General features: G+C 38.2%; 1 protein-coding gene across 5 annotated transcripts in view; it reads left to right on the top strand.

Moving 5' to 3' along the window:
* Positions 1-16048: 16048 nt before the first annotated feature.
* SMOC2 (SPARC related modular calcium binding 2) overlaps positions 16049-27369 on the top strand; it is a 255093-nt gene continuing 243772 nt past the window's right edge. For 3 of the 5 annotated variants that reach the window (XM_020972073.2, XM_020972071.2, XM_020972072.2), the window contains exon 1: positions 16049-16609. In XM_020972073.2, the coding sequence (XP_020827732.1) occupies positions 16523-16609 (87 nt within the window). In that variant the 5' untranslated portion in view covers positions 16049-16522. The remainder of the gene's footprint in view (positions 16610-27369) is intronic. The other 2 variants (XM_020972075.2, XM_020972074.2) reach the window with 1 other exon arrangement.

Here is a 27369-nt window from a genome sequence, read left to right as displayed (position 1 = left end):
GGTAGTGGTATCATACATAGGTAAGTCAGAATATTTGGTTAACTCTATACCTGACTGTGACAGATAACAGAGAGTTGACTGTATTTCTACATTCCCACTTTTATCATGTAAGTGGCTCATGTTTCAGATGGCTAGGAAAAACGTATCATTCTGATGCAACACAAAAAGTATTTATTAAGCTCCTATGGTGTCCAAAGCACTGTGCTAGGCATTGGGGATTAAAAAGAAAATGAAAAACAGATTGCCAAGAAGCATAGATTCTAATGCATACAGAAGTAAATAAAGAAAATATTTAGTCAACAGGAGACAGAGAGAGAGAGAGAATGCAGCAGTATTCATTTAAGTTATGCCATTTAGATATCTTATCACCAGCTACCACCACTACTGAGCAAGTTTGAACAAAATTACAATTTGAAGGATTCTCTAAATGCAGCATTTTGGGATGTTGTCTCTTGTTAAACCTTAGTGAATTTATAGGCCTTCCTTGGGAAATTACTCTTCTACAATTCATACAGGGAAGCATGTCAAACCTGTGTGATTCTAGGAGAATAGAGACCCTTGGAGGAGAGTGCTGCTAAGCTCTATTTATTCGTGTAGCAGGAATGATCTGGGGAATTGACTTAAAGTGTCCGTGTTGTTAGGTTTGGGAGGTTATAAGAGCACTGACCCCAAACTGGACTAATTAAGTTTTAATTTGATAGTGTGGATCTGAGGCTTTCCCTGTCCCCTTTCTCAAAAAAAAAAAGGCACTTGAGGAAGAAGGCAATTTCTGCATATTATATATGCTCATCATAAGCATATACAAGACATTTTCTACTAACTAAACTAAAACAATTGTTGTGAGGTTTGGGGTTATGGATTTCCCTGTAAGCAGAAAGAGGAATTTCTCAGAGCCTAGTTGTGAGAGTTTCTGGGAAACATAGTCTCAAACAAAAAACACTACCCCACCCCCAGGAGTGATTAAGAAATTCTTAGGTAGAGATTGAGTGGAAATGGACATTTTGGGGGTACAGAAAGAGATAAATGAACATTTTATTTTCAGTTTGCTTGTATTGGAAGATTTGAATGGAGTTGGTCCAATGAGAGCTAGGAAGAATACAACTTGGGTAGCTAGGCTCTGAGAAACTTCTCTCTCTGCCTGCAGAGGAATTTGTTTCCTCTAAACCTCAATATAAAACTAAACTCATTATTTTTTTAAATTAACAGCTAAACTTTACTTTAAAAAGCAAACAAAGCAAAGGGCTCCTTTCAGTGAAACCATTTCCCTTCATTTCAAGTAAAGAACAACATTTTTAGTTGTATCTTGTTGACTAAAAAAGCATACTCCCAAACATATCCTGCTCCTATATATCCACACTTTGTTGTGAAGAGCTACTATTGGCAATGATTAAGCACTAATAACCAGATGATTACACTTTAAAATGTTAATCTTTTGCCTTCTTTGACATACCAGCAAAAGCCCTAGGGCCGTATGCTATAGGCTAAGGCATGGAAAACAAAGTGACCGAGGATAGTAAGGGGGAAAGCATATTTAGTTGGTTTTTCCCTGTCTTAGCTGCAGCTGCTTGGAATAGGTGATCTCCTAGAGGCACGAAGGAGGAGTGTCCCTCAGATATAGCCTAGCTGAGTGACCTTGAGCAAGTCACCCAATGTCATGATTTGGTTCAACAAAAATCACAGTCTTACCACCTATTAGTGATATTTAGATTGGAGTGGCAGGAAGAGAATGCGGACAAAATAAGTTTTCTTTGGCCCTTCTCACCATTGCATTTCTATTATGTACAAAAGACTCCCATGCTATTGGATTATTTGGGCAGTCCTACTCTTTCTTCAGGGCTTGCAGCTGAGACCAATCTTATACTTTCTATTTGCTCTTTGGATTTCCCCTATCTGGGTTTGTAACTCACCTGGTTTTGGAGAACCCTGACTCTCTTCAAGGGGCAAAGCCAATTGAGATAAAATAAATCCTACCCTATTTGATTTTTCTGTCTTTTTTTTTTCAGGTATAAATCAACTGTTATTTCACTTCACAGAAAATGTAGAAAATGAAAATGACTCACAGGATCTCAAAGCAATGCAGAAAAAAACAACCCATAAATGATTCACAATAACATAAACAATCAATTTCTCTTCCTTTTTTAGCGATTCCCACTTTCCACTAGAATGTTAAAATCCTCCAAACCATTGGGTAGTTTGGACTCCTTTCAGAAGAGAAATACCAATGAGGCTGTTAGATGGGCAACACCCCCCCCTTCCCCTTCCTTTGGGACCTACATGGTCAGTATAATTCCCTGTAAGGACAGAGTGAAAAGCTTGGGTCACTTGCTCCTTCATAGTGTGGTTTAAATCCCTTGTTGCTTCCAATACCAGGAGCCACAGGCCTGATCCACATTTCTCTCCAAGAAGCATACGACTTAGTCAATTTCTCTTTTCTCACTAAAAGGTCAAATTCCAAGACTCAAACCTAAGACTATTAAAGAGGCAACCCTCAGGAGCTCTCTAGAACTTTTACAATAACCTAAACTTTCCTCTTAGATCACAATTGCTTCAGCTGCAAGTCAGCCATTGATGACTCTTGGGGACAGGAGGTAGGGGCATAGACATTCTCCCTTGTCTCCAACTGCTGCATTCAGAATCTCTCTGGAAGAAAAGTGAAGAAAGGAAAGAAAAAAAGTGTACCCACTCTTTTCCTCAGGCAGTTTTCTTTTTTGGAGGCAGTCGAAGTTTAGTGACTTGCCCAGAGTCACACAGCTAGTAAGTATCTGAGGCCAAATTTGAACTCATGTCCTCCTGATTTCAAGGCCAGTGCTGTATCCACTTCACCACTTAGCTGCCAAGACAGTTGTTTCTTTAGCCCATTCATGTCACCCTATCCTGAGACCTTTAAACTGGGTTCTTTATCTCCATTGGCAACCAACCAGATGGAATGTTGCAAGACATTAGCAAATTCACTTCATGATTTCATTACGTATCTAGTGAACACTATTGCCTTCTCTTCAGTTCAGGTCCTCCTCATTTCATGAATAGATTACTATAAATAGCCCAAGAATGATCTCCCTGGCTTCAGTTTCTCCCTATTCCAATTTATTCTTCATATGCTAGACAGGCTATTCTTTTATAATGTTCTAGCTCAAAAATTCTTCCTTCCTGCCTCCTTCCTTTCCTTTTCCTTCTTTCTTTCTTTTCCCTCTACTGTCCTCCTTTCTTTTCCTCCCCTTTTTCTTCCCTTTCTCCATTCCTCTCTATTTTAAGTTAAAAAATGTTTTACTTATCATTTTTACTTTTTGTAAACTATAATCCTTTTGTTATATAGATATTTTATCTGCTGAAAGGGTCAGAAAAAGTACTTTTGAATGGAAAAACACAGAAAAAGTGCTTGGAGAGTGATATATGAAGTTCTGAGAAGACCAGACTGAAAGCATGTTCCTCAGAGGAAAGAGTACTTATGAAGATGGCTGCAATGCATTATTTCCTATCAGCTAACTTATATAGACTATTTTTTGACTTGTAAGGTTATTGCTGGGAAAGTGTGAATTGCATAACTGTTTGAGGGACCATGAGATTGTTGTAAATTAACTGTGCAATATCTGATAGAAATGTGGATTTTGGGTTTTCAGTCTAAGATTGAGATGGGTTACTACACAAGAGAAGGCCTTGACTTATGATATAAATAGCTAGATCAGAAGCCAGATCAGAGATCAGAAGCTAGAGTGAAAAGCAACAAAATATGTTAAAGAGAGAAGTTCCTTAAAGAAGCCAAGCCATTAGAAGATAGACAAAATACAGCTAACATAACTGAGAAGCCAACCAGCTGAGAGGTTGACAGGAACTAAGCATAGTTAAGACCAGCTGACTAGAGATATGCTCTGAAGCTGATGAGGGGAGCTGATCTGATTGGAGAAAAACTTCAAAGCTGAGAGCTTATTGGAGAAAATAGCATCTTACGTAGATGGCAGCCTTTCCCCAGATTGAGAGAGGGTACATGCCTCAAGGGTAAAACAAATCAAAGTAAAGAGTATTTATCAAGTCTGTTTATGTGCCTGGCACTATGCTAAGCACTGGGGATGTAAATACAAGCAAAAAGAAAGATAGTACCTACCCTCAAGAAGCTTACATTCTAATGGGGAAGACAATACATAAAAAAGAGATGTTAGAGATGAGAGAAGATACTCACCTAGAATATCAGAAGCAGAGTCAGGAGGGGAATGAAGGTTAGCTAGCCTCAGCCAATGTCCAAAATGGAGGCCCCTCCAATGGGAGAAGAGGGAAAGTGTTGCAGAGGGCTGCCCCAGGATGAAAAGGTTGCAGGGACCAATGGATGTTACAGGGTGAGGAGGCTCCAGGCACTGAGATGAATACCATGGAAGTTGAGGCATGGTGATGAAGTCTGGAAAGTCAGAAGCAGAACTAAGAATCAAATGAAGGTTGGCCAGCTAGGACCTCTCTTCAAAAGAGAGGCTTTTGGGAGGAATTCACTAATGGGAGAAAGAGGGCCAGCATGGCAGAAGCAATAGATGTTCTAAGGTGAAGAGGGCTCAGCACTGAGAGAAATTCTAGTGTGAGATGGCAGCTGAGCTTTTCATAAGATTGCCTGCACTACCTTATATGGCCCTCAATAGCTTTAGAGGGGAATATCCTTCAAAGAGAGGAGACCTGGATAGCTTTGCAGATGCCAGATTTAAAGGGAACTGTTTTTCAAAGGAAAGATGTCTCACTGCCTCAGCACCCCATTAAGGGAACAGATACTCTGAAGATCCCAGGCATAAGGCTGCTGTTAGCTACAAGATCTTAACACTACTTCAATGGTACAAAAGTAGCAGAGAAATAGCTTCATCCAGTGGAAGACAAGAGAGGCTCAGCAGAGATGTAGCTCTACCAAGCAGGTGATTCATAGTGTAGACCAGTTATGGGGAAACTGTGGCCCCCTAGTCATCAAGTGTGTCTCTTTGACTGAATCCAAACTTCACAGAATCCTTTGGGGATTTATTCTTGAGGACCTAGAAGGCTACATGTGGCCTGAAGACCACGGGTTCCCCACCCTTGGTGTGGACTGTCCCATAAAGAGACATCTAACCCTGGAGCCCAGAATTGTGGATTGCTTCTCACATACAGACTTCCCTACTTATATGCTTCACTGCTAGTTTTCTATATGTCTGTGCTTACTCTCTTGGCCTTTCTACCCACCAACTACCTTCCATTTTTATGACCTTTCTCAATTTTCTGGGTGTAAGGGAAAACTTTAGAACTGTTTTTATTTGTATTTCCCTTATTAGTGATTTTGAGCAATTTTCATATGGCTATCAATAGTTTGAAATACTTCCTTTTGAAAAAAATCATTCATATCCATTGACCGTTTATCTATTGAAGAATGACCCTTGGTCTTATATATTTGTGTCAATTACCTAATACACTTAAGAAACAAGTGAAACAAAAGGTAGGTGGCACAGTGGATAGAGGTCTGGGCCTGGAGTCAGGAAGACTCATTTTCCCCAGTTCAAATCTAGCCTCAGACACTTATTAGTTGTGTGACCCTAGGCAAGACTAGGCAAGTCACTTAAACCTGTTTGCTTCAGTTTCTCATCTGTAAAATGAGCTGGAGAAAGAAATGGCAAATCAAGCTAGTATCTCTGTCAAGAAAACCCCAAATGGGGTCAGGAAGAATATGACACAATGGAACAACAAATTAGTTATCTTGGATATCTGATTTCTAGTGATGGTATTTGATTTAAAGGTTTTCCCCTGCTGGACAGTTTATCTTCTTAGTTAGTTAAATCGGTCTGTTAAAAAGCTTGTTTAATTTTATATAATCAAAATTGCCTATTTTGTCTTTTGTGATTTCTAGCTTCTGTTTCATCAACAATTCTGCTGTTATCCATTGCTGTGAAAGGAATCTCATTCAATTATTCTCTAATTTTTAAATTATCTGTTCTTTTTATGTATAAGTAGCATGTTCATCTGGATCTCATAGAGTTGTGTGGTGCAAGGTGTTCATCTAAAACTAATTTCTGCCAAATTGCTTCACGGTTTTCCCAGCAGTTCTTATCAAACACAGAGTCTTCTCCCTAGTAGTTTATATTTTTGGCCTATTGAATACTGGGCTAGCCTTTTTGATTCCTTCTAATTCTTGATTATCTTGTTTCTTTTCCTGATTTATTTTTATTTTTAAATAGTAGCAAATAGCCTTAGTCTTTTGGGAGGAGGAAGAAGGAAGAGGGAGGGGTTTGACCTCTGATTTGATTGGCCTTCTTTATATCTTTACAATTTACATTAAAGTTCTTCCTTTCTTTTTAATGATGTTATTAATTTTAAGTTTAACATCAACATAGATAATTATAATTATTTATAATAAATGAAATTCAATAAATGAAATATGACATTTAAATAACCTTTAAGTGTTCAATAAGTTTTTTCTTTGTCTATTCATATTGATTTGCTTTTCTACTTATATGGTCATAGTTTTCTGTTGTTCTGGTTATGCTATTTGCATTATTTCATAAAAAGTATTTCCTAATTTCTCTATATTACTCATACATGTTGATCTTAATCCCATTATAATATCCCATTACATAAGGAGCCACAATTTATTTAACCATTTTCAAGTTTTGGAACTTTTAAGTTGCTTCCTTTTTTTCAATTCTAATAATTCAATATAAATAATTTTGAAGAGAACTTTTTTTTGATGAGAGAATTTCACCTTTGATGGAATTATTAAGTTAAAAGGAATAGTTATGTTTTCAATTTTTATTGAATGTTGCCATATAGTTTTCTAGAAAAGTTTTGTTGCTGGTTTAAGATTCAGATGGAATTCAGCAGGTCAAATCATTTTTCTTTAGGGTGTCTAGCATTATAATGTTCATTGCTTTTGATTATATTTGCCAATTTGAGAAATGTGAGGTGGTGCCTTAAATTTGTATCTCTACTTTCAGTAAAGTCAAACATTTTTCCTCTGATTGACAATTTATCTTTCAATTTTTGCATAAATTGTTCAAATCTTTTGACCATTTGTCCACTAGACAGAGGGAGTTGCCTTATTTTAGTGGTCTTTCTACTACATCATGTTGTCTCCAATGTCTGCAGCAATAACACAGCTCTTACCAGAATTTATCATCATATGACTTTGTAAGGAAGACGCTTGATTTTTCTTTGCTAAGTTTCAGTTTTATAAAAACAGAGGAATGAAATGAGCTAAAAGTCCAGCACTCTGAAGCAAGTCACTCCTATTTGATGGGGACAGCAGGAGTTGAGAAATTTGCCCAAGATGCATCTCAAAACTAGGACTAAGATGCAGAATACGATAGACCATATCCCTGAACTCAGAGTAAGACTCCCTTGTGTATGAAGATGAAATAAAGCCAAGCATGTAACTGGGCCCAAATTGTATGAAGATGAAATAAAGCCAAGCATGTAACTGGGCCCAAATTCCACTAAACAATGAACTGTTCCACCAAAGACTTGAAACCCAGCTGATGTTTGTAAAGTCAAAATACACATACTTTTGAAATCACCTTTCCTATTACCATGTATCTCAAACATTATGCCAGTTGTCTAAAATGTATAAGATTTCTCTTCACACGTTTCATTTTTTTCATAATTGAATAAGAGAAAGAGGAAAGAGGGAGGGAGAAAAAGAGTTGACTGGAATGTCACTCTGGTGTGTATACAAGGTTAGAGGAAGACAGAGAAGGGGGAGGGGAAATGGAGGAGGGTAATTGAAAGGTTTCTTTATTAGAGTATCTACTTACACTACTTTTCTGTCTGTATAAATTGTATCTGTGCGGTCCTCACTGCCAAGTGCTCCTGGCAAGTTGTGTCTCTGTTGCCATTTAAAAAATTTTTTTTGAAGTAAGTCTTTGCTGGAGTTCCTTAGTAACCCAAAGTCCAGTAAACATCCAGGAAGTATAAGGGGACCTCAGAGATCAGAGAATATTAAAGTTGTAGAGGTCCTTAGATTTACTCCATCCTTTCATTTTTCAGGTAGGTAAACTGAGCTCAGAGACATAAAGCTATTTGTCCAAGGTTACGTAGTCAATGACACAGCCAAGATTGCTACCTAGGTTACTTCATTCTCATGGTAATAGGTTGATAGAGATTTTTTTTTAAACTGACTTGGATCAATTAAAAATTTGTGTTCAGTTTATTTTCATTGCTTCCTGGATCTACTTCCCTTTCTCTCTACCCACAACCCTTGACTGGATTTTGTATCAATCGATTCTTGATTAGTCTATGATAATGTATTCCCTTGACTTCATACACCAAGAAATACCATGATAGAAATGGACAGGCAAAAATATAGTCAGCATAATTGTGCCAACACAATAAAAAAAGTGAATGAATGAATGAATGAATGAATAAAAAAATCAAATAAATAATTAAATAAATAGTATAAGTGGTATGTCTCTACCATATCAGTTGCAGCATGCCTCTTCCCTCCTACCAAATTGCCAGGCTAAAGAAATACCTGCTGTAATGCTCTGCCACATCCTCTCAGAATGGTATAATGGTAAATTACCCAGTGACCTTGAAGGGAGTGTTAGCAATGGAAAAATTTCAAGATTGTTTTCAGGCTTGTGAGATTGAACTCCCTTAGGAATTCACAAGTGTTCTAATAGTAATTGTATTCATTAAAACACACACACACACACACACACACACACAACATTATAAGTGCTGCACTTTAGAGTGCAAGGCACTCATTTATAGTATAATACAAAATTAATATCAACTACTGTCATTGTAACCTGTCAGTAGCACCACTGTCAAGAATAGGTCATTCACAAGCTTCTGTGAAATAACATTGTAATTAAAATATTCAAAGATTTTTGTTTCCTTAGGGATTAAGCAAGAGATCCAGGATTCTTGACCTTCCACTGGAAAGGGAGAAGAGAGTACTTTATACTATTTTAATGAGAACAACAACAAAAAATAAATCTCTGCTAATCCAATATATTAAACTGGGCAAGAAAGCTCCAAGTTCAGAAATTCTTTCTCATTTAAACTTCTTGCTTGCTCCCATAATACTAAAATATGTGTGTAGAGAATATCTAGGTATTATAAATAGTCATCTCTCTCTCTCTCCATATATATATATATATATATATATATATATATATATATATATATATATATATATATATATATATATATACACACACATACATATATGTGTATATATACATACACACATATATGTATATATGGTTATATATATCTATATGTGTATGTTGTGTGTAGTCTTATAAGTCAAAGGCAAGGCAAGGCTATATTATCATAATATATAAAAACTTTGATTATTTGGAAATCGTTTAATTGGAAGCCTTAGTTAACCAAGATCTGCTCTGCCCTTCCCCTCCAGGCACACAGCTTTTAAGAACAAAAGAAAATGAGAATAAAATAAGCTGGAACAAATGGCATCTTTGAAAAACAAAAAATATTACCATAGTATTTCCTTAAGCCAGAATACATTCACAACCCAACTTATCCATTTACAATTAAAATAGAAAATTAGGTTTTAAAATGATGATTTTAAGGCACAGTAAAGCTCAAAAAAGCATGAAAAAAATCAATCATACACTTAATCTGTACTTATTAAGGCAAGAAAGAAGCCCTAATACATTTAACAAATAAGTGAAACAAAAGGTAGGTGGCACAGGGGATAGAGGGCGGGGCCTGGAGCCAGGAAGACATCTTTCTGAGCTCAAATCTGGCTTCCTACACTTATTAGCTATGTGACCATGGTCAAGTCACTTAAACCTGTGTGCCTCAGTTTCTCATCTGTAAAAAAAACTGGAGAAGGAAATGGCAAGTCACTCCACTGTTTCTGTGAAGAAAACCTCAAAATGGGGTCAGGAAAAGTCTGACCTGACTGAACAACAAAACAAAAATTACTCTCAAGATAACCTTGAATTAACAAGTAAAGTAAGTAAGCAGATCCTACATTCCAATATGCATAACATAATCCCTAATAGTTCCCATTTTAGTATGATAAAATATAAAGGAATAAAACTATTTGATGCAATAGTGACTTGGGAGAAAGAGCTTACTTAGAAATAGAGAGGGTACAGAAAATGGGGTGTCAGGATGGTGAAAGCCTGGAGATTATGCCGTAGAAATGTCTGTTGGAAGAACTTGATATGCTTAGCCTGAGAGAAAATAGTGCTGAAATTGAGGTGAGGAAGGGAGGCTGCATGATATCTTTCTTCAAGTATTGGAAAGACTACCATGTGGAAGAGGGACTGGGATTATTCTGCCTGGTCTCAAAGACAGAACTGGGAACAATGGATAGGAGTGTCAGAGAGGGTTTGACATAAGGAAACATTTCCCAACAATTTAGATTTTCCCCGAAGTGGAGTGGAGGTTCTCCCCAGAGAGTGGGTTCTTATCCTCTGGAGGTCTTCAAGAAGGCTGAAAGATCACTTATTGGAAATATTGCAGAGGGGATCCTCAGGTACAAGTGGAATCTAAGTTTTCTTACATTTCTTAGGTTATTTGATGATTAAATACAATCTTTGGTGTATTTTTCTTCATAACTTCTCTCAGTGGTGCCAATTAAAATTCTGTCCTCAGAACAAAAATTTGGTTTCTACAGCAAAATTTCCCAAAGAGCCCCATGCTACTTTTTGATTGCAAAAGAAACAGATGTCTATCAGAAAGGAAACTCTGCTCCTTCTGTGACTCCCCTGCACTACAGGCAATGCTGAACATTATTTAGATGTGTAACTTTCATAATTATTAAGTAACTCTGCATATGAATCTTTCCTAACTTGGTATTTATCTGACACATATATCATTAATAATTTGTTATTATTTTTTTTTTTGCAATTTAAGGATGACAAACCAGGTACAAATATTTTATGGTGTTATTCATGAAGGTAGTATCCTTTTCTATAGATATTGCAATTGATGAATTATCCTTCTCAATTCCATTTCATTGTATTTGTCATATATTTTTGACCTCTCTAAGACATTACTGTTTTGTTATTTAGGAAGCAGATTCTACTTCAGTGGATTCCACACACTATGGTGGAGTCTAGCCCAGAATCCTTTTGGCAATCTTGGGCAAATGCATATCATTTATGTTTAATGGGTTAGAAACCACCTGAGTATTTGTAGGTTGAAATGTAAAATGTGTTTTCGATCCCTGAATAAAAAAAAAAATATTGGTAAGTGCCAGGAATTTTTCTTCCACCCTGGAATTACTATTTCTCTCTCTGTCTCTTTCCTCTCCTCCCTCCCTCCCTCTCTTCCCCCTCCTCTTCCTACTCCTACCCTCCTCCTTTTTCCCTTCCTCCTCTCTCCCTCTCCTCTTCTCCCCCAGTCTCCTCCTCCTCCTTCTTCTCTCACTCTCATGCATGTAAAAATGTAAACAAAAATGTATTCCCAATAGAAACTTCTTCCAGTAATGCAGATAGACAATTGGACTGTATAATCTTAGAGAATCGCCTGGAGATGTAGGGAGGTTACAGACTAGCTCACATAGCTAGTATATTTCAGAGGAAGGGCTTGAACTCAGCTCTTTTTGCCTCTGAGCTTGGTTCTTTACTCAGTATGCCACACCGATTCCCTAAAATTATTAATTAGGAAATTTTGGCTCTATTTCTGGCTTTGCCACTACCTGAACCATACGAGACACTATATGAGACCATGCCAAGTCATTTACTCTCTCAGTGTCTCAGGATTTTCCTATGTGAAGTAGGAATAACTTTTTTTCCTTTAACTTTCAATAAAGTGGTGAGGATAAGTGAGGAATATATAAAGTCCTTTGAGCTTTATGGGAAAACCAACTACTGACTGCATATTTCAGCTATGAACTTGCAGTGTTCTTGATATGACTTAAGTATAAATGAACCTTATTCTGGTCATACTTTTTTAAAGAGAACATTCTAAATATGAACAATTCAAAGATTTCTTTATAAGTTACAAAATTTTATTTCATGTGTAAGAGGTCTCTTAAAATTAAATGAACTTATATTTTCTTTGCCTTTATTGTTATTAGATATCTTCACTACCTGAAGTCAGTATAACTTAAAGAACCCCAATTTCTTTTTTTCTCTCTGACCCATATGTAGACCTCCAATGGGCTTTACGTCATAATTAGCATCTGTGTCTTTGAACTATAAAGAATATCTTAGGCAACTAAAAATGTAGGTCTATGGAACTGTATTAATTCCTTTGGAATTTTCCATCATGTACACTACCATCAACAGATGAGCAGCTTATAGTAAAACATTGCCTTTCTGTAAATATTGTGGTGTGACAATGATTTGAATTGCTTATTACAATCAAAATTAGCATGTCTCTTACCTCCTTGGTTTATATAGTTAAAAAAGTAATTTCAAAAGTGGTAGAATGAATACTTTGGGCATGATTTGAGTGTTAAATGCATTTTGTCCTTTTCCAAGTGCCCTTTTTCTTTTTTAGCTCTGACAGCCATTTTTTTCCATTGTTCTTTGACATTTGCACTCCTTTTCTTTTTATTGTTCAGAATTAAGACTATTCTATATAAAGTTATAAAGTCAAGGTTGAACTATTTCAGCAATGCTGGATAGATAAGAATATTATTCCAGTGTTGAGTGTGCAAAATTCCCTTGATTACCAACTCAGTCATCAGGAAGAATCGAGTCCTGCTTTTGTCTCTGAGAACTCATCAGAATACCACATAAAACTTACCTGAAACCCTTTGACAAAATGTAGTAAAATGTATATAGCAGATACTCACACCTATTTCAATAACATGTGGTATTTTTTCAAATACTGACCAACTGAGGGTCCAGATTGTAGGGTCCAAGAACATTCTTTTAGGATGGCTGGACTTAGGCTAGCTTCATTGGAACATAGACTTGTAAAGTATTCCAGAGCTCATCTTTTAACTCTTATTTGTATAGGAATATTCTTTAGAAAGTATCCAACATGTGGTCATCCTGGCTATCCTTGAAGATTTCTAGCAAATGAGATAATGCGTTGTTTTCTAATTTTAAAGCACCTTATACATACTAGATATTGTTAATGTCATTATTATTCTTTGAAGACACCATATTTCACTTTGTTTTTGTTCAGTAAGTTCAGTTGTGTCCCACTCTTTGTGGCCCCATTTGGGATTTTCTTGGCAGAGATACTGGAGTGGTTTGCCATTTCCTTCCCTAGATAATTTTACAGAAGGGGAAACTGAGGCAAATAGGGGTAAGTGACTTGCCCGGCATCACACAGCTAGTAAGTGTCTGAGGCCAGATTTGAACTCAAGAAAAGGAGTCTTCCTGACTTCAGGCCTGGCACTCTATCCTAGCTGACTTTAAGGAACTTCCACATTCCATTTTCCACTTTAAGGAACTTCTAATTATTAGAACTAAAACTTCCTATCTGTGGCTTTCACCCATTGCTTGTTGCTCTGCCTTCTAATGCTGAGTAGAATGAGTCTAATCCCTCTATATGTTAGCCCTTTTGAGAATATAATGACTACTGTCCAGTCATCTCTCAACTTCAACGCCCAGTTCTTTTAACTAATCATTGTATGATTTGATGCATTCCATCATACTGGGTGCCTTCTACTTCATACTTTCCTGCTTGTCAATTTGCTTTCTAAAGTAGCTCATATAAACTCTGAGCAACTTTGTTCCAACTTTCACCAGCATTGATGAGTTAAGTCCCCAAAACTCAGTTACTACAACTTCCCTCAGGATCTGTAGATAATCCTGAAGGCCTAGGGATGTGTGTCTTTCTAATGCTATAGCACATGAGTCCCCATATGTGTGCTTGCTGACATAATTACCATTTGATATCAATTAGTCAATCAGACTTAGTTTCTAGAAAGGAGTATTTACTAAGGTAGTATATAGCAAGAGTAGTTAATATAATACATCCCTTAAAAATCTGAGACATACTCTCCCACCAGTACATAAAGAATCAAGGGGCAAGTGGACTCACTTATAGAGCACATGTGGCCAAGTGGTGCCTCTCAGTTCATTGAAGTCCTTTTGATGGAGTCCTCATTAGGTGTGGTGGAATTTTTCCACTGGAGTCTTGGTAGTGTCTTGAATCTGTGCTCAGTATGTCCCTGGTTCATAATGCGTACACTGCTATTAATCAGCTGTTTCAAGGATGCTACTAGAACACTGATGGGAAAAGTGCAAGTGACAAATCTTTTGGACCCTTTGAAATTCACAAGTTCCTTTTCTAGCAAAAAAGGAAGAGGAAGAGACTATTACCAAGGTCAAGGCCAAGGCTCTTCTCCTTTCCTCCTGAATGATTCCTTCTAATTGTTTAATTAGAATATTCTGTCCTCTTCAGGACCAAGCACTTGAATCTCATCTCCATTTGGCTCAGTATTTTATAGACAAACCCATAGGGAATGACAGAGTTTCCTTAGCCAATGCAAACTTCCTGTAGACTATTACTCTAGTTGATAAATGCCTTTTTCTGCACTTAGGTTAGAGCTTATGATTCATTGATTTGATAGAGAAGTTATCTCACTTTGTTAAAACATAAGGGGTTAGTATCTTGAAATAACTTTGATGGTATGGGTGATTTGTTTGATTAAATTTATTCCCTCCGCCCCATCCTCACAGTAAAATATGTCACCCAGAATCACCCAGAACTGAACACATTACTACAGATGTACTCTCATCAGGGCAGAGTACAGTGAGACTGCCATCTCCCTTGTTTTGAATGCAGTTTAGGAGTTTAATGTTTATAGCTGCCATGTTTCCCTGATGTCACATATTGCCCTTGTAGCCCACTGAAATTCTCAGATCTTTTCATATGAATGTTGCCTAATTAGGCTTCTCTTATTTTGTACTTGTGAAGTTGATCTTTGGAACTTAAGTGTAGGATTTTATATTTATCATTATTGAATTTCATTTGTATTAGATCTACTCCAACATTCTAGCATATGAACTAATCAATCAGCCAATCCTAGCAGAAGAGATGCTGCAGTGAAGGAGGCAAGAAGAATCATGGAGGGGCAGCTAGGTGGCAAAGTGGATAGAGCACAGGCCCTGAAGTCAGGAGTACCTGAGTTCAAATCCGGCCTCAGACAACACTTGACACTTACTAGCTGTGTGACCCTGGGCAAGTCACTTAACCCCAATTGCCTTAACAGAAGAAGAAGAAGAAGAAGAAGAAGAAGAAGAAGAATCATGGATGGTATATATGATTCAGAGGTGAGAGGTACTTTGGGATGTAATTAAAGAACACTGAATTCAGAGTCAGAGAATCTTGCTGATTGGCTAAGCCACTTGGGTTCTGGGCCTCAATTTTTGTCATCTGCAAAATGAAGAGCATTATACAAGAGTATTTTTATTTTCACTTTACCCCTAATACCTATGCTATGCCCCACCCTTTTCAGTTACAGATGAGGAAACAGAGACCAAAGAGATAATATGACTGGTCTTGTGTCGTATAGGTGAACATTCACAACCAGTCCTCTGATTCCAAATCCTGTACGTGCTGGTTGTACTGAAACTGGCGATCTGGGATCTTGCTGGAAGTATGAACCAGTATGCCCTGGTTACGTGTGCTTTAGCTTTCACCTGAAAGTGCAGTGGAGCTGTGGGGTGTGTGTGTGTGTGTGTGTGTGTGTGTGTGTGTGTGTGTGTGTGTAGGGAGGGGAAGCTGACGGTGGGGGGTAAGGAGTGATGGGCCGTCATCTTAGTCAATGACAAAGGTAGGGCAAGGAGAGTTTATATGTAAATACACACACAGATACGTATACATTCACACACACACACACACACACACACACACACACACACACACACACACACACCCCTACAAATTTTGAATCACTTCTCTCCCTTTTGCTTTGCCTTTTGCAAGCCACGAGCAGAGATAAAAGATCTCCGCTAAGGAAGGGCTCCAACCTGAGCTGGGAGGCAGCAGCAGCATCTAATCTGATAAGGGAACTGAGAGCAGTGGCAGCTGAGGAAGCCAGCAAAGGAAGGTGGGGCTGAAGTGTGGTGGTGGATGGGGTGGTTGTGGGAGGGGGTAAGGGGTGGAATCTAATCGAAAGTGGGGGGGTGGTGGTGGTGGTGGTGAGGGTGAAAGAAGGAGGATCCTGGAAGTTTCAGAGAGGATCTGTCAGAAGTGAAGGAAGCAGAAAAAAGGACTCGTGAGATATCTCTCCGTGCCCGGAGGGGGAGGTTATAAAATCCAAACAGCAAGGAGGGGGGGGTGGGAAGAGAGAATAAAGGAAGCAGCAGTTGCATCTCCCCCACCCCTCCCCCTCAGCCCCTCTCCTCAGCCCAGCCCAAATTTCAGAGGGGGCAAAAGAAAAGGCAGATCTCAGCCCTACCCCAGGCGCAGAGGAGGAGGATCACTCTCGGTTGCGCTAACTCTCTAGCCTAGCAGGAGATTCGAGAAAAGAAAGAGCCAAGGGAGTTAGGGAGGAGCAGTGAGACCGCCGGGCAAACTCTCTCTGCTGCACCCTGTCAAGGCCCGTGCGTGTGTGTGCGTGTGAGTGTGTGTATGTGTATGTGAGTGTGTGTATCTGTGCGCGCGTGTCTGTCTGTGTACGTCTCCGCTCCGGATCAGGATGTTGTTCCCGAAAGTTTGGTGGCTGCTGCTGCTGTTCCTGGAGCTGCTCCTACTGGTCCCAGCACAGAAGTTCTCTGCTCTCACGGTAAGCCCGAGGAAATGCCTCCTCCCTCCCTCTTCATCCCCCTCCCTCCTTTTCGCGGGCCGACATAGAAGGCTACTCTAAGCTGTTTCGGCCGGCACTAGGGGTGCCCCTTCGGTCCGCACGCGCGCACGCCCGGGACTGCCCTCTCTTCACCAGCCCGCGCTGCTCTCTAGCTCCCCGTGCGCCCTCTGTCCCCTCCCAGCCAAACTGCTCTCCTTCCTTTCCCCTAACCTCGGAACAGGTTGGTTCGCAGAGCCAACGAGATCGGCAACCGCGCTTCTTCTCGGGGTCCCTCTGCGCTCTCTTTCCTTTTGCCCTTCTGGATTGGGTGGCTTGATAAGGTGGCAGCCCCACATCACCGTTGACTTCTTTTGCGGGATCCAGGGGGCAGAGCAGTCATTTGTCTATATCTCGTTAAGGGGCTTCTATTTCGCTGGGGTCTGAAATGCTGGGGATCCAGGAGCCCCCGCCTTCGCGCTTAGGGTCCCAGAGGATTGAGACTTGTATGGGTAGGGTGAATGTTTCAGAACTCGAGTCCCCGCCTTGTTGACTTCGTGGGCTGACAAGAAAAGTGGGTACAAAAGAGTAAAAGAATAGCTGGGTCCTTGGAGGGTGATGGACCATGCTGGTTCTAGCTGACAGGCAGCTTTGGGGCTGTCAGACTGTTCAACCGAGGCCAGGGGAACCCATCTGACCAGTGAAGCAGGAGCTCTTGTACCCCACTCCCTGGTTTCTGTCTCTCCAACCCTCCCCCCTTATCTATTCCCTCCGTTTGAACTTTGTTGGATAGAGAGAACCAGTATCGGTAATTCTTACTCTCCTAGGGACCATGGAACTGGGGGGTGTGGGTGGGGGGATGGGAGCGATGGGGCAGAAGAGAAGAAAGAATGAATATTGTTTTCTCCCTGGACGTTAATATAATAGAGGAACAAGTTACTTTAATTTGTCTTCCCTCTCTGGGAAAGGCTAAGGGAGAAGGCAGTTTAAGTATGAGGTTAGCCTTAAGTCTCCTGGGCTTGAATCCATCCTTAGGTTTATTTCCCTAGCTAGGGCAAAAATCCTGCATTGAAGCAGCTCTCCCAAATGTGTGGGTCATCCGTGGTTGACCACGATGTATTTTTTTTTCTTCTCAACTGCAAGCTTCTATGAGACAGTTTCTGGCTGTGTCCAGCACCTTATGCCAGAGGCAGAGCTATGTATAGGGGATGGGTGAGCCAATTCATTAGGATTGCTAAATAAACCATAAACCTTTCCCTAGCCAAGACCTGAGGTTTGCAGCTAATGGCTCAGTTCAGTCTTCTTGCGGCGCTTGCAGTGTTTGCAAAGCTATAATTAATGCAATCTGCAGAAATAAAAACATTCCACTTAGATGTGTTTTTAAACAAGTGCTTGAGAAAACACGAAGGTAGAGAGAACACCTCTTGTCGAGAGCAGCTTTTAAGTGGTGAGGGATGTGTCTTAAAGGTGTTTATTATATTAAAAATAAGGACAGTTGTGAAATGAGCTGTTTTCAAATTCTACTTTTCAGCAAGTATAAAACATTTGTGTGAGATTCTCTTAAAAAAAGAGAGTGAGAGGAAAGGAGTTAGTGAGTTTTGACTGCTCATACCTAAAATTCTTCACAAGAGGTCCCCAGTACCTGTCTTGTAGCTCAGGCGTTCAAAAGACAAGAGATTATAAATTGCTAATTAAAAACATTAAAGGAATGGTTTCATATGCAGATCACCTGACTATCATTTCATCACCTATATAAAAGCAAGTTAAGTCAAAATATATATGTATATATTTTCATATGTATTCAATTCATAGATTGTTCCCTGAATATAACATGACAGTGTCCCCCTTTCCCTCAAGAAATAACAGTAGAAACTACTGAGAGCACCGAGGGAAAAGAAGAGATGTTCAGAATTTCACTATTCTAGTATTAGGTGATTGTTGGCTTTACCTAGCAGACTAGGTAAGTTCTCATGAAACTAGAGCACTAAATAGATTATAGCAGCGGCAGCAGTAGCCACCCAACAGCAGGTCACTGCTTCTCACGTCTCTCTCTCTCTCTCTCTCTTTTTTTTTTGAAGTGTAAAAAGCACAGGTTACTCCAGGACCTTTTGGCGTATTCTAGCCTTGTTTGATTCATGGTAGAAAAATGGAATCAAATAGTTACTTAAGTGTATTTTTTTTTCTAAGTATATTACACTAGATGTATTACAAACTTTTTTGGTAGTTGTTGGGAGGCAGGTGGGGAGAGAAGGGCTCTTAAAAGTTGCTCTAGGCATTTTTTCATGAGGGTTCAGGGTTGACCCTGTCTGTTTTCATGGGACTCCTACTATAAAGTTGAAAGTACCTCCTGAATACTGCTTTTTTAAAGCACAAAATCTTGTAACAATAAACCTTTTGTTAGAGTAAAACTTTTTTTTAAATAAATAAATATTATATTGGTTCAGGGGCTAGGTGGGAGATTTACCTTTGTACCTTTGTTACTTTTTCAAAATGGACAAGTAATAAGTAAGTAAGTCAGCTGGGATAGAAGTTTTATTGATTGGCCATCAGAAGTGTTGGGAGAATGCTCGTCTCCTCTTTTTCCACCAAGATATGGAGTGATTTTGCTGAACCTTTTCCAGAGGCATTCATTCAAAGAGGTGGCACACTCTTTAAGAGAGTTGCTTTGGATTTCCAGCAAGATGCCATGGTCTGTAAATTGGTCCATGTGAAATACTTAAAAACTCTGTGATGTAAATAATCCTGCACTGATGTGTCACTGGGGAAAATGTCATTCCTTTGCCCTGTAGAGAGAGTGTACATGCACCTAACTGAAAGCCTTGAGAATATTACATTTCATATTTCTCTATGTGTGGATCAGGGTGTGGTTTAGGCAAATTGAGGGTGGCAAGGGAAGAAAGGTTGATGGTTTATCTATTCCTTTCTGGACCACTCACTTCTCATTACCTGGTGACAGAAAGTCAATCCCTTCTGAGACTGCAAAATTATCAACGGCTGGATTCTACCAGCAAGACAACCTTTTCTACCTCTCAACCCCTCTTTGTTCTCAAACATACAATGTGCCATGCTGAGGAATATGACACTTTTAGAGTCAATCACTGAACTTGAACATGTATTCATTTGTATGTGAGTTATTAGCCATTAAATCTAAAAGTTTTGGTTTTCCTCAGGAAGTCCCCTTTTCTTATCCCTGAGCATGTAGAAAGACAGCATAACCAGAGAGCATCTTTTCTTACTAGCAGTTGGTGACTCATTTTACCTACAGGTTTTATCTAATATGTTTAGAGTTGTTTCCAATCAACATTCATCTTAGCTTCTACCTTCTATCCTAACTTGAAAATGTTTTTTTTCCTTTCCTGGCTAAGCAAATCCTAGGATTAGGCTGTATCAATTTTTCATGTCGACAAATGACTTGTTTCATTTTAATACTCTTGGTGGGCTAAGGAATTACTCTGAGAAGTTCTTGTTAGTCACACTTTCTTTTATTCTTCCCCAAAGAACAAAACAGAAAATACCACCTTATGGGATGGGTATTGGAGTAAGATCAAAACCATTTGGATTCCAATTTAGCTGGTCCAGTTCTGATATTTCAGTTTTTCCACTGAGAAAAAAGGGGGTAACAAGACCTGAAATCCATTCTTTCAGAAGTTTTTGAAGGTAATTAATGGTAAGTGGTGAATTTTATAATTGGCTAGATGATGACCTTTAGTTCCTCAACTTATCCTTCTCTGTTTCATCTTGAGTGACCACCTACTTTTGTTCTCTGCTTTTATGCTCTCAGATTCTACTAGTTGACTGTTTCAGGAACTTCTCATACTGCTACTATCATGCTTTTTTGATTTTATGTGACACTATCCTGAGTGGAACATATAATCCCTCTGTATATTAAATAATTAAAAGAATTGTCAACCCATTTGTATATATGCCTGAGAAAGACAGAAAAGTGGACACTATGCCTACATATACATTAAAAAAATTAAAAGTAATTTATTTCATTCTTGGCCAAACCCATGCAGCAGTCTGACTGGGACATCTAATATTGATCTTGATAAAGCAGCAAGAAGAAAAAAAATACTTTTCCATTTCTGGGGAAATTGCTCTTTGAAATATAGTCATCAGTTCTTTTAACAGTTTCTTACATTAGATGTGAAATATTTCTGGGAAGTAATGCCTTTTTTCTTTTTCTCCCATTGCATGCATGATTTGGAGTATTCAGTACCCTGAATAGGATCTGTTTCAGTCAGTGGTGTGAAATGTACCACTAAGGTAGTAGAGCACAAGAAAACTAAACACAATCAACATTTTCCAACTTAGAAACCCACTTAGATGGCGTCTCCAAACCCAAACATTTGGAAGAGTTGCTTTAATTTTGACTTGAAACCAAGACCATAAATAAAACTATAAGCAGCTCCAGATCCTAACAGGATCATGCAGCAAATGGGTACTGGGGCAGCAGAGGTTAGAGCAGCTCTGACAATAATGCATGGCTCAGGAATTCTCCATCAAAATAAATCTTCAAGACAACTCAGACTTGAAGACTGGGAGCTATTATTAAAGTTGAGAGTGGAACCTCTGATTGGAGATCCTAGGTGTGATTTACACAAAGAATACCACACATCGTCTTCTGCCCAATATAAGATGTAAACTGCCTGATGAAAGGGTACCAGTGTGGCATATAGAGAGAATGTTGCACTTGGAGTCAAGAAGACTGATGTTGGGCAAGCCATTTAAATTCTTGCAGCCTCATTTTCACCAATTGTAAAATGGAGCTAAAATTGCATTTCTCTCTGAGGGTGGTTGTGCAGATCTTAAAAGGTAAGGTGTTTAAAGCATTCTGCAGACCTTAAAGCACTGTATAAATGTGGACAACCTTCAGAAAAGATACTGCTTATATGAATAAACTATTGATTCAAAGCATTTTCATTTTCACCCAATTTGTAGCAGATATTCTTGAGGGGAGAGATATTACTTCATTGTGCTCATGAGGCATCTTTTCAAGCTGTATAAGCAAGGTAGTATGGTATGAAGGAAGGAGTCCTTAATTTGAAATCAAAGGACCTGGAGTTTTAATTGTAGCTACGCTACTTGCTGCTTGTGTGACCTTGGACAAACTGCTTAAATACTCAAGGCCTTGGTTTCCCCATCTACAAATATGAGATTTGGACTTGTGACCTTTAAGCTTTACCTATCCAGTTCTAAGTTCTAGAGTTTTAAATTTTGAATTATTTTACCATAGTTCATTTAAATAAAGACTCATGACTAGGGGTATTTTGTCAGTTCCTAATTTCATTCATACTGAAATGAAGCATCTAAAAGAAAAAAGAAAGGAGAAGTTTGCCTAACTTTGTTCTTTAGCTTCAGGCTTCATGAGACTAGGGCAAAGGCTGTGGTGATACCCAAAGAGAATGGAACCAAATAAGAAGGTTGCTAAATGTAATATTTTTAACTTCAAAAATGGAAATGTTGTTAAATGAAGGAAAATCATTGTGTATACAAGAAGTATTGACATAAATGAATGACTTTGAACAATGGAATGGGTTTCAAAATCAATTCTCTTTGAAATACCAAAATACCTTAATTGTAATTAAAAAAAGGTCTCCCATATAACATTATATAACCCTTCTTGACAGCCGTGAACTCAAGGTTAGCGGTTGTTTGACATAACTGGTACTTCCTCTTTTTCTCTTTTAAACATCTCTTCATTTGACCAATTTGTTTCTTTTCCACTCAATTCAATTAAAAAAACCCCATTTATTAAGCACTCATGCTGTGTAGCTTGCTCTCTTAAGTTCTAAAGCTACAAACATGAAATGCTCTCTGCCTGCAGGAAGCTTACTTTATACTATCTGGCTTGTCTCAGTCTTCTCGATTTATGCCTCTTTCATTCTTCTAGCCCAAGTATCACCAACTCTAATCTATACTACCTTCATCCTAAAATCTATTTGTTGCTTTTGCTTTTTTCTCTTTTAGCTATGACTGAAATTTTGCAATTGTCCTAAGCTCTCCTCTTCCTACACTTTTTTGTGCTATGATTGCTTGTCCTGTATCACTCTTACTGCTTTGGTGGCAGAAACTGGAAAATGAGCTGCTTCTGCTGGGTGGGCCAATGACATTATGTTACCTCCCAGCATCATGTTACTGACACCATCCATTAGCAGTTTCCAAACCTTATGGTAGAAGCATTTTTTTGAGTAGAAGAAATTTTACCATTTGAGGTTGCTGGCAAAGAATCTTCAAATAATAATGAAGTTTCAGGAAAGCATGAAGAGTTGTAGGTAAACACAAGAAATCTGTGGTGTGTTTGATCAGTGGCTCAGACCACTTTAGTACAGCATCATTAGGATGATCTATTAGAACAATTGTATATTGGAGGCTATGGAATTGTTGGGATTTCAGTTAGCTCTTAAAGAACCAGTTCATCAGTTCAACAATAAAAAAATTTATGAAAGAAAGAAAAAGAAGCCCTAAGTCTATAATGTGACCTCATTTAAGTTGGGCTGTTTGCTTTATTTACATTTCACTCTCTTCAGTGATCAGGGGATTGGAAGCAATTGAAGTTTCTGTATCTGCTAGCTTTAGGCTCAGAAAAAGAAATTAGAATTCCTTCATGTGATTAACAAGAATAAATATTCTTTCTTCCAGGAACCAGGGTGATTTTTGTTTTCTGTTGCAGTGAATGGATGCCTGAATGTCCTGGACAAATTCCCTATCACTTACCAGTCTATAGTTCCAGAAAGGTAGTTGATAATTTCCTAGTCAATGCCAAGGATGCTTAAAGTTATTAATAGGTAATCATTTGATTGATGATGATGATGATATTATTGATGAGGGTGTAACTTCATACAATCCTGTTAAATTAAATCATTAAAATGCAACCTATTCCACAGGAGGCATTCAACTAAATTCTCTGCCCTGAAGATTATAGTTGAAATTTGGACAGAGAAAACTTGAATGGATTTACTGAGGGGATGAGAATGCATCTTCATCCCTAGCTGCCCTGTAGAAACAGTGTAAGCAAGTGTTTTCTCATTCTCATGTATCTGGAAGTAATATTGGGACATCACAAGATCATGGATCAGTTTTAGAGAATGAAGAAACTTCTGGCCAACCCCTTCATTTTACAGTTGAGGAAACTGAGGGTCAAACAGCTATCAGTAACTGAAGTTGAACCCTGGTCTTCTTGACCTCAAGACATATGCACCAAGCTGTTCCACTGTATCACTTTCATCTCTTCTTTGATATTACTACTGCTACTGCTGCTGCTGCTGCTGCTGCTGCTGCTACTGCTACTGTTACTACTACTAGACAACAGTTAGGTAGTCCTTTTAATGTATGCAAAGTGCTTTGCAGGGGAATTATTTCTATCCTCACAACAACCTTAAAAAATAGGTAGTACTATTATTACCAGAGAAAAATGAGACTAAGAGAGTTTAAGTGACTTGCTACTAGTCAAAAAGCTAAGAAGTATCTAAAGCAGGATTTGAATCAAGTCCTCATGACTTCAGGTTCAGCCCTCTATTCACTAAATCACATTAGCTTTCAAAATAGTGAAATAATTTCTGTTTCAAAATACTTTGAGAAGTTGTGGGTAGAATACATCACTGAAGTGAGAAATAGAATTGATGTTGATCTTTGAATTTCCTTTTAGGCCCAAAATTCTAAAATTTGGTGATTATTACAATGACACTATTCTGTACTTTGGATGCCACTTTTGTTACCTCATTTCTAAATATATCATGTCTTTCCTATCCACAAATTCTTTCATTGATTAGTTTATCACTTTATAAGTTGTATGATGCATTGCTCAATTCCTTTTTGGACAAAGACTGATTTTTCCCTTGATATGAGATTGAATTTATCCTTCAACAGAGAAGTTTGCCCATTGTTCTTTCTGTCTTCTGAGGAATCAAGCAATTCCCTTATTTTAGTTTATAACTACTTTTTGCTATTTATAGATTAAAACTTTCAGTCATTTGTTATTTTCAGTTGTATCCGATTCTTCATGACTCTATTTGGAGTTTTCTTGGCAAAGATGCTGGAGTGGTTTGTCATTTCCTTCTCCAGCTCATTTTACAGATGAGGAAACTGAAGCAAAGAGGGTTAAGTGACTTGTCTAGGGTCCCACAGCTAGTAATTACCCAAGGTCAGATTTGAACTCAAGATGATAAGTCTTTCTGTATTCAGGCCCAGTACTCTAGCCACTGTACCACCTAGCTGGTTTAAAACTATATATGTATATATGTATATGTATATATATATATATATACACACATACATAAATACATACATGCTATATATACATACATATATATATATGCTATTTACATTTATTATTTCTATATGCTCTCTATAAATAAACCTCCCTCAGAGAATTTGCCCATATATGTTTGAGACCAAAATAACAGTTCAGTGCTCCAATGGGTTTTTAGGCTGGATGTTGGCATTTTTTTTTTTTTGCCAATGATGCAGATTACAACCCATCTATACCTACCCATCCCACGGGACTCTTATGCATATCCTCAGATAAATTCATCACAGAGGATCCACCCAATCCTAGTCTTTGAGGATACTATTCAACAGATAAGCTGTCTCCAACAGAGACACATTGCAAATTCACAACATAAGTAAGCTTCAGATCTCCTGAACATTATTCCATTTTTCCCCCTTTTGTTTCAAAAATATGCTGTGCCTTTAATAGAGATAGTTTCTTTCATAAAGATTGGTCATTTAATCATGCTGTACAAAATGTCAATAATGGATTAAAATTGGTTTTAAAAAGCTTAAATAAAGCTGAGTATTTGAAGTATAGTAGGCATTTGCAGTATTACATCACTTCATATGATGGTGCACCTGGACCTCTGTGGGCCTTGAGTATTCAAATAATCAAAAAGAGTTTTAGTGAATCTGGTGAAAAGCTAGGTCACAAAGATAGTTTCCCCTTTTTTTCTGATGTTTAACAGTCTCAAGACAATGCAAAAACTTCTGAAGACTTTGAGGATAAAGCTTCTAGATAATGAGACATTAAAAAAAAGACTGTTTCCCACAAATTTTTATCTTCAATAAAATGTAAAAAAACCTCCACCTATTTTCCCATGTTAGCTGTCTCAGAAGGAAACAAAATTAAGTATTTTTTAATACATATATCTTTAAAACATAATTTATATTCATTGAAACAAAAACTGAGACAAAGTAGTGTCAAAGGATACACTTGTCACACTCCCTATTTCTTCTTGGCTAATCTCCCACCACAAATATTCCTTCATTGCTAGGTTTAGGCATTCCTAAACAAGACCAAGTAGTTTTTGCTCTGTAACAAAATGGTTTCTTTTCAGATATTGGCTATTAGCTTCTAAAAAAATATTTTGAAATATTAGCTACTAAAAAAGGTACCCTTGCCTTTTGTTTTACTGACATTGCCTTGCTCCCTTTATAGCACTTTACAATTTATACAGTACTTTCAAATATGTAATTTTATTTGATCCTGACAAGAGCCCCCAGGATGCCAGACTTCTTGTTCCCATTTTACAGATGAGTCTCAGAGAAAGAATGATAGGTTCTAGATTCAAACTCTGGTCTTCAGACTCCCTCTCTATTTAGCCTTCCTAATTATCCTGCCTCACAATGAATACAAAAATTAAGACATATGTCTTTTTCAAAAACAGAAATTAGCCATTTAGAATCACTCACCATTGTAAGGGCACACATAACTTTATAACTTCCAGTCAGAAAATAGAGCTTGGTTAAGTGAAAATAATGTGCTGGAGTTTTGTGCTAACGCAATTTATCAAAGATTTGTTCTAAGGAACATTAGTCTTGGACCCCATACAAATCAAAGCAGTCATTAAATCTATCAGATGGTCCCCATTTTTGTATAGTTTCAAAATAACAGAATCATGAAGTTACAATGCATTACAGAGCCACTGTAATGGTGACCTTGAGCAAGTCAGCTAACCTCTGTTAGCTACAGTTTCCTCATTTGTAAAATGAAGGAGCTGGACCAGATGACCTCAAAGCTATGATACTTCCAACCTTGTGATCTCAGCCTGAAACTAGAAGGAACTTCAGAGACCATCTACTGCAATACCCTGATTTTGTATGAAGAAACTGAGACTTGGGAACCTTAAATGATTCACCTAAATTCACACAGGTCTTAAGTATCAGAGGCAGGCTTAGAATCCAAGTCCTCTGGCTCAAGAGCCAATGCCCTTGTCACCATATCATGCTGCCTCAAGAATTCACTCTACAACATCTCTGACAAGTGGCTATGCAGTGTCTCTTTGAATATTTGTAGACTTTGGAAAATTCTCTCTTATACTGAGCTGAAATCTAATTCCGAGTTGCTTATGCCCAGTGCTTTCATTCTGCCCTTTTTAGCTACATTGATTAATCTAAAGCCTCTTCCACGATGCAACCTTTCACAAACTTGAGGCAGCAAACATATCCCTCCCAAGTGTTTTATCCAGTTTCAATACTCCAAAATCTTCCAACCATCCTTAGTATGCCATTATTTTCAGATCCTTTACATTCTGTTTGCCCTCCTCTGATTGTCCTCAATATCCTTTTAAAAATATGGTGGCCAGTTCTGAGTGAGGAAATATTCCAGGGAATGGACAGATGATGAACCACATGAGTATAGGGGAAAGGTCAGCTTGCCTATTCTGGATGCTTTACTTCTCTTAACGTAGCCTATGATTGCAGTTATTTTCCATTGTTGACCCATGTTTTGCTTGTAGATGTCCAAAACCGCTAGGTCTTTTTCATGT

This window comes from Phascolarctos cinereus, unplaced genomic scaffold (genome assembly GCF_003287225.1).
Source record: "Phascolarctos cinereus isolate Bilbo 61053 unplaced genomic scaffold, phaCin_HiC Scaffold_5;HRSCAF=322, whole genome shotgun sequence".
Classification (NCBI taxonomy): Eukaryota; Metazoa; Chordata; class Mammalia; order Diprotodontia; family Phascolarctidae; genus Phascolarctos; species Phascolarctos cinereus.
The sequence above is the reverse complement of the archived record's forward strand: the minus strand, read 5'-3'. Positions and strand labels throughout refer to the sequence as shown.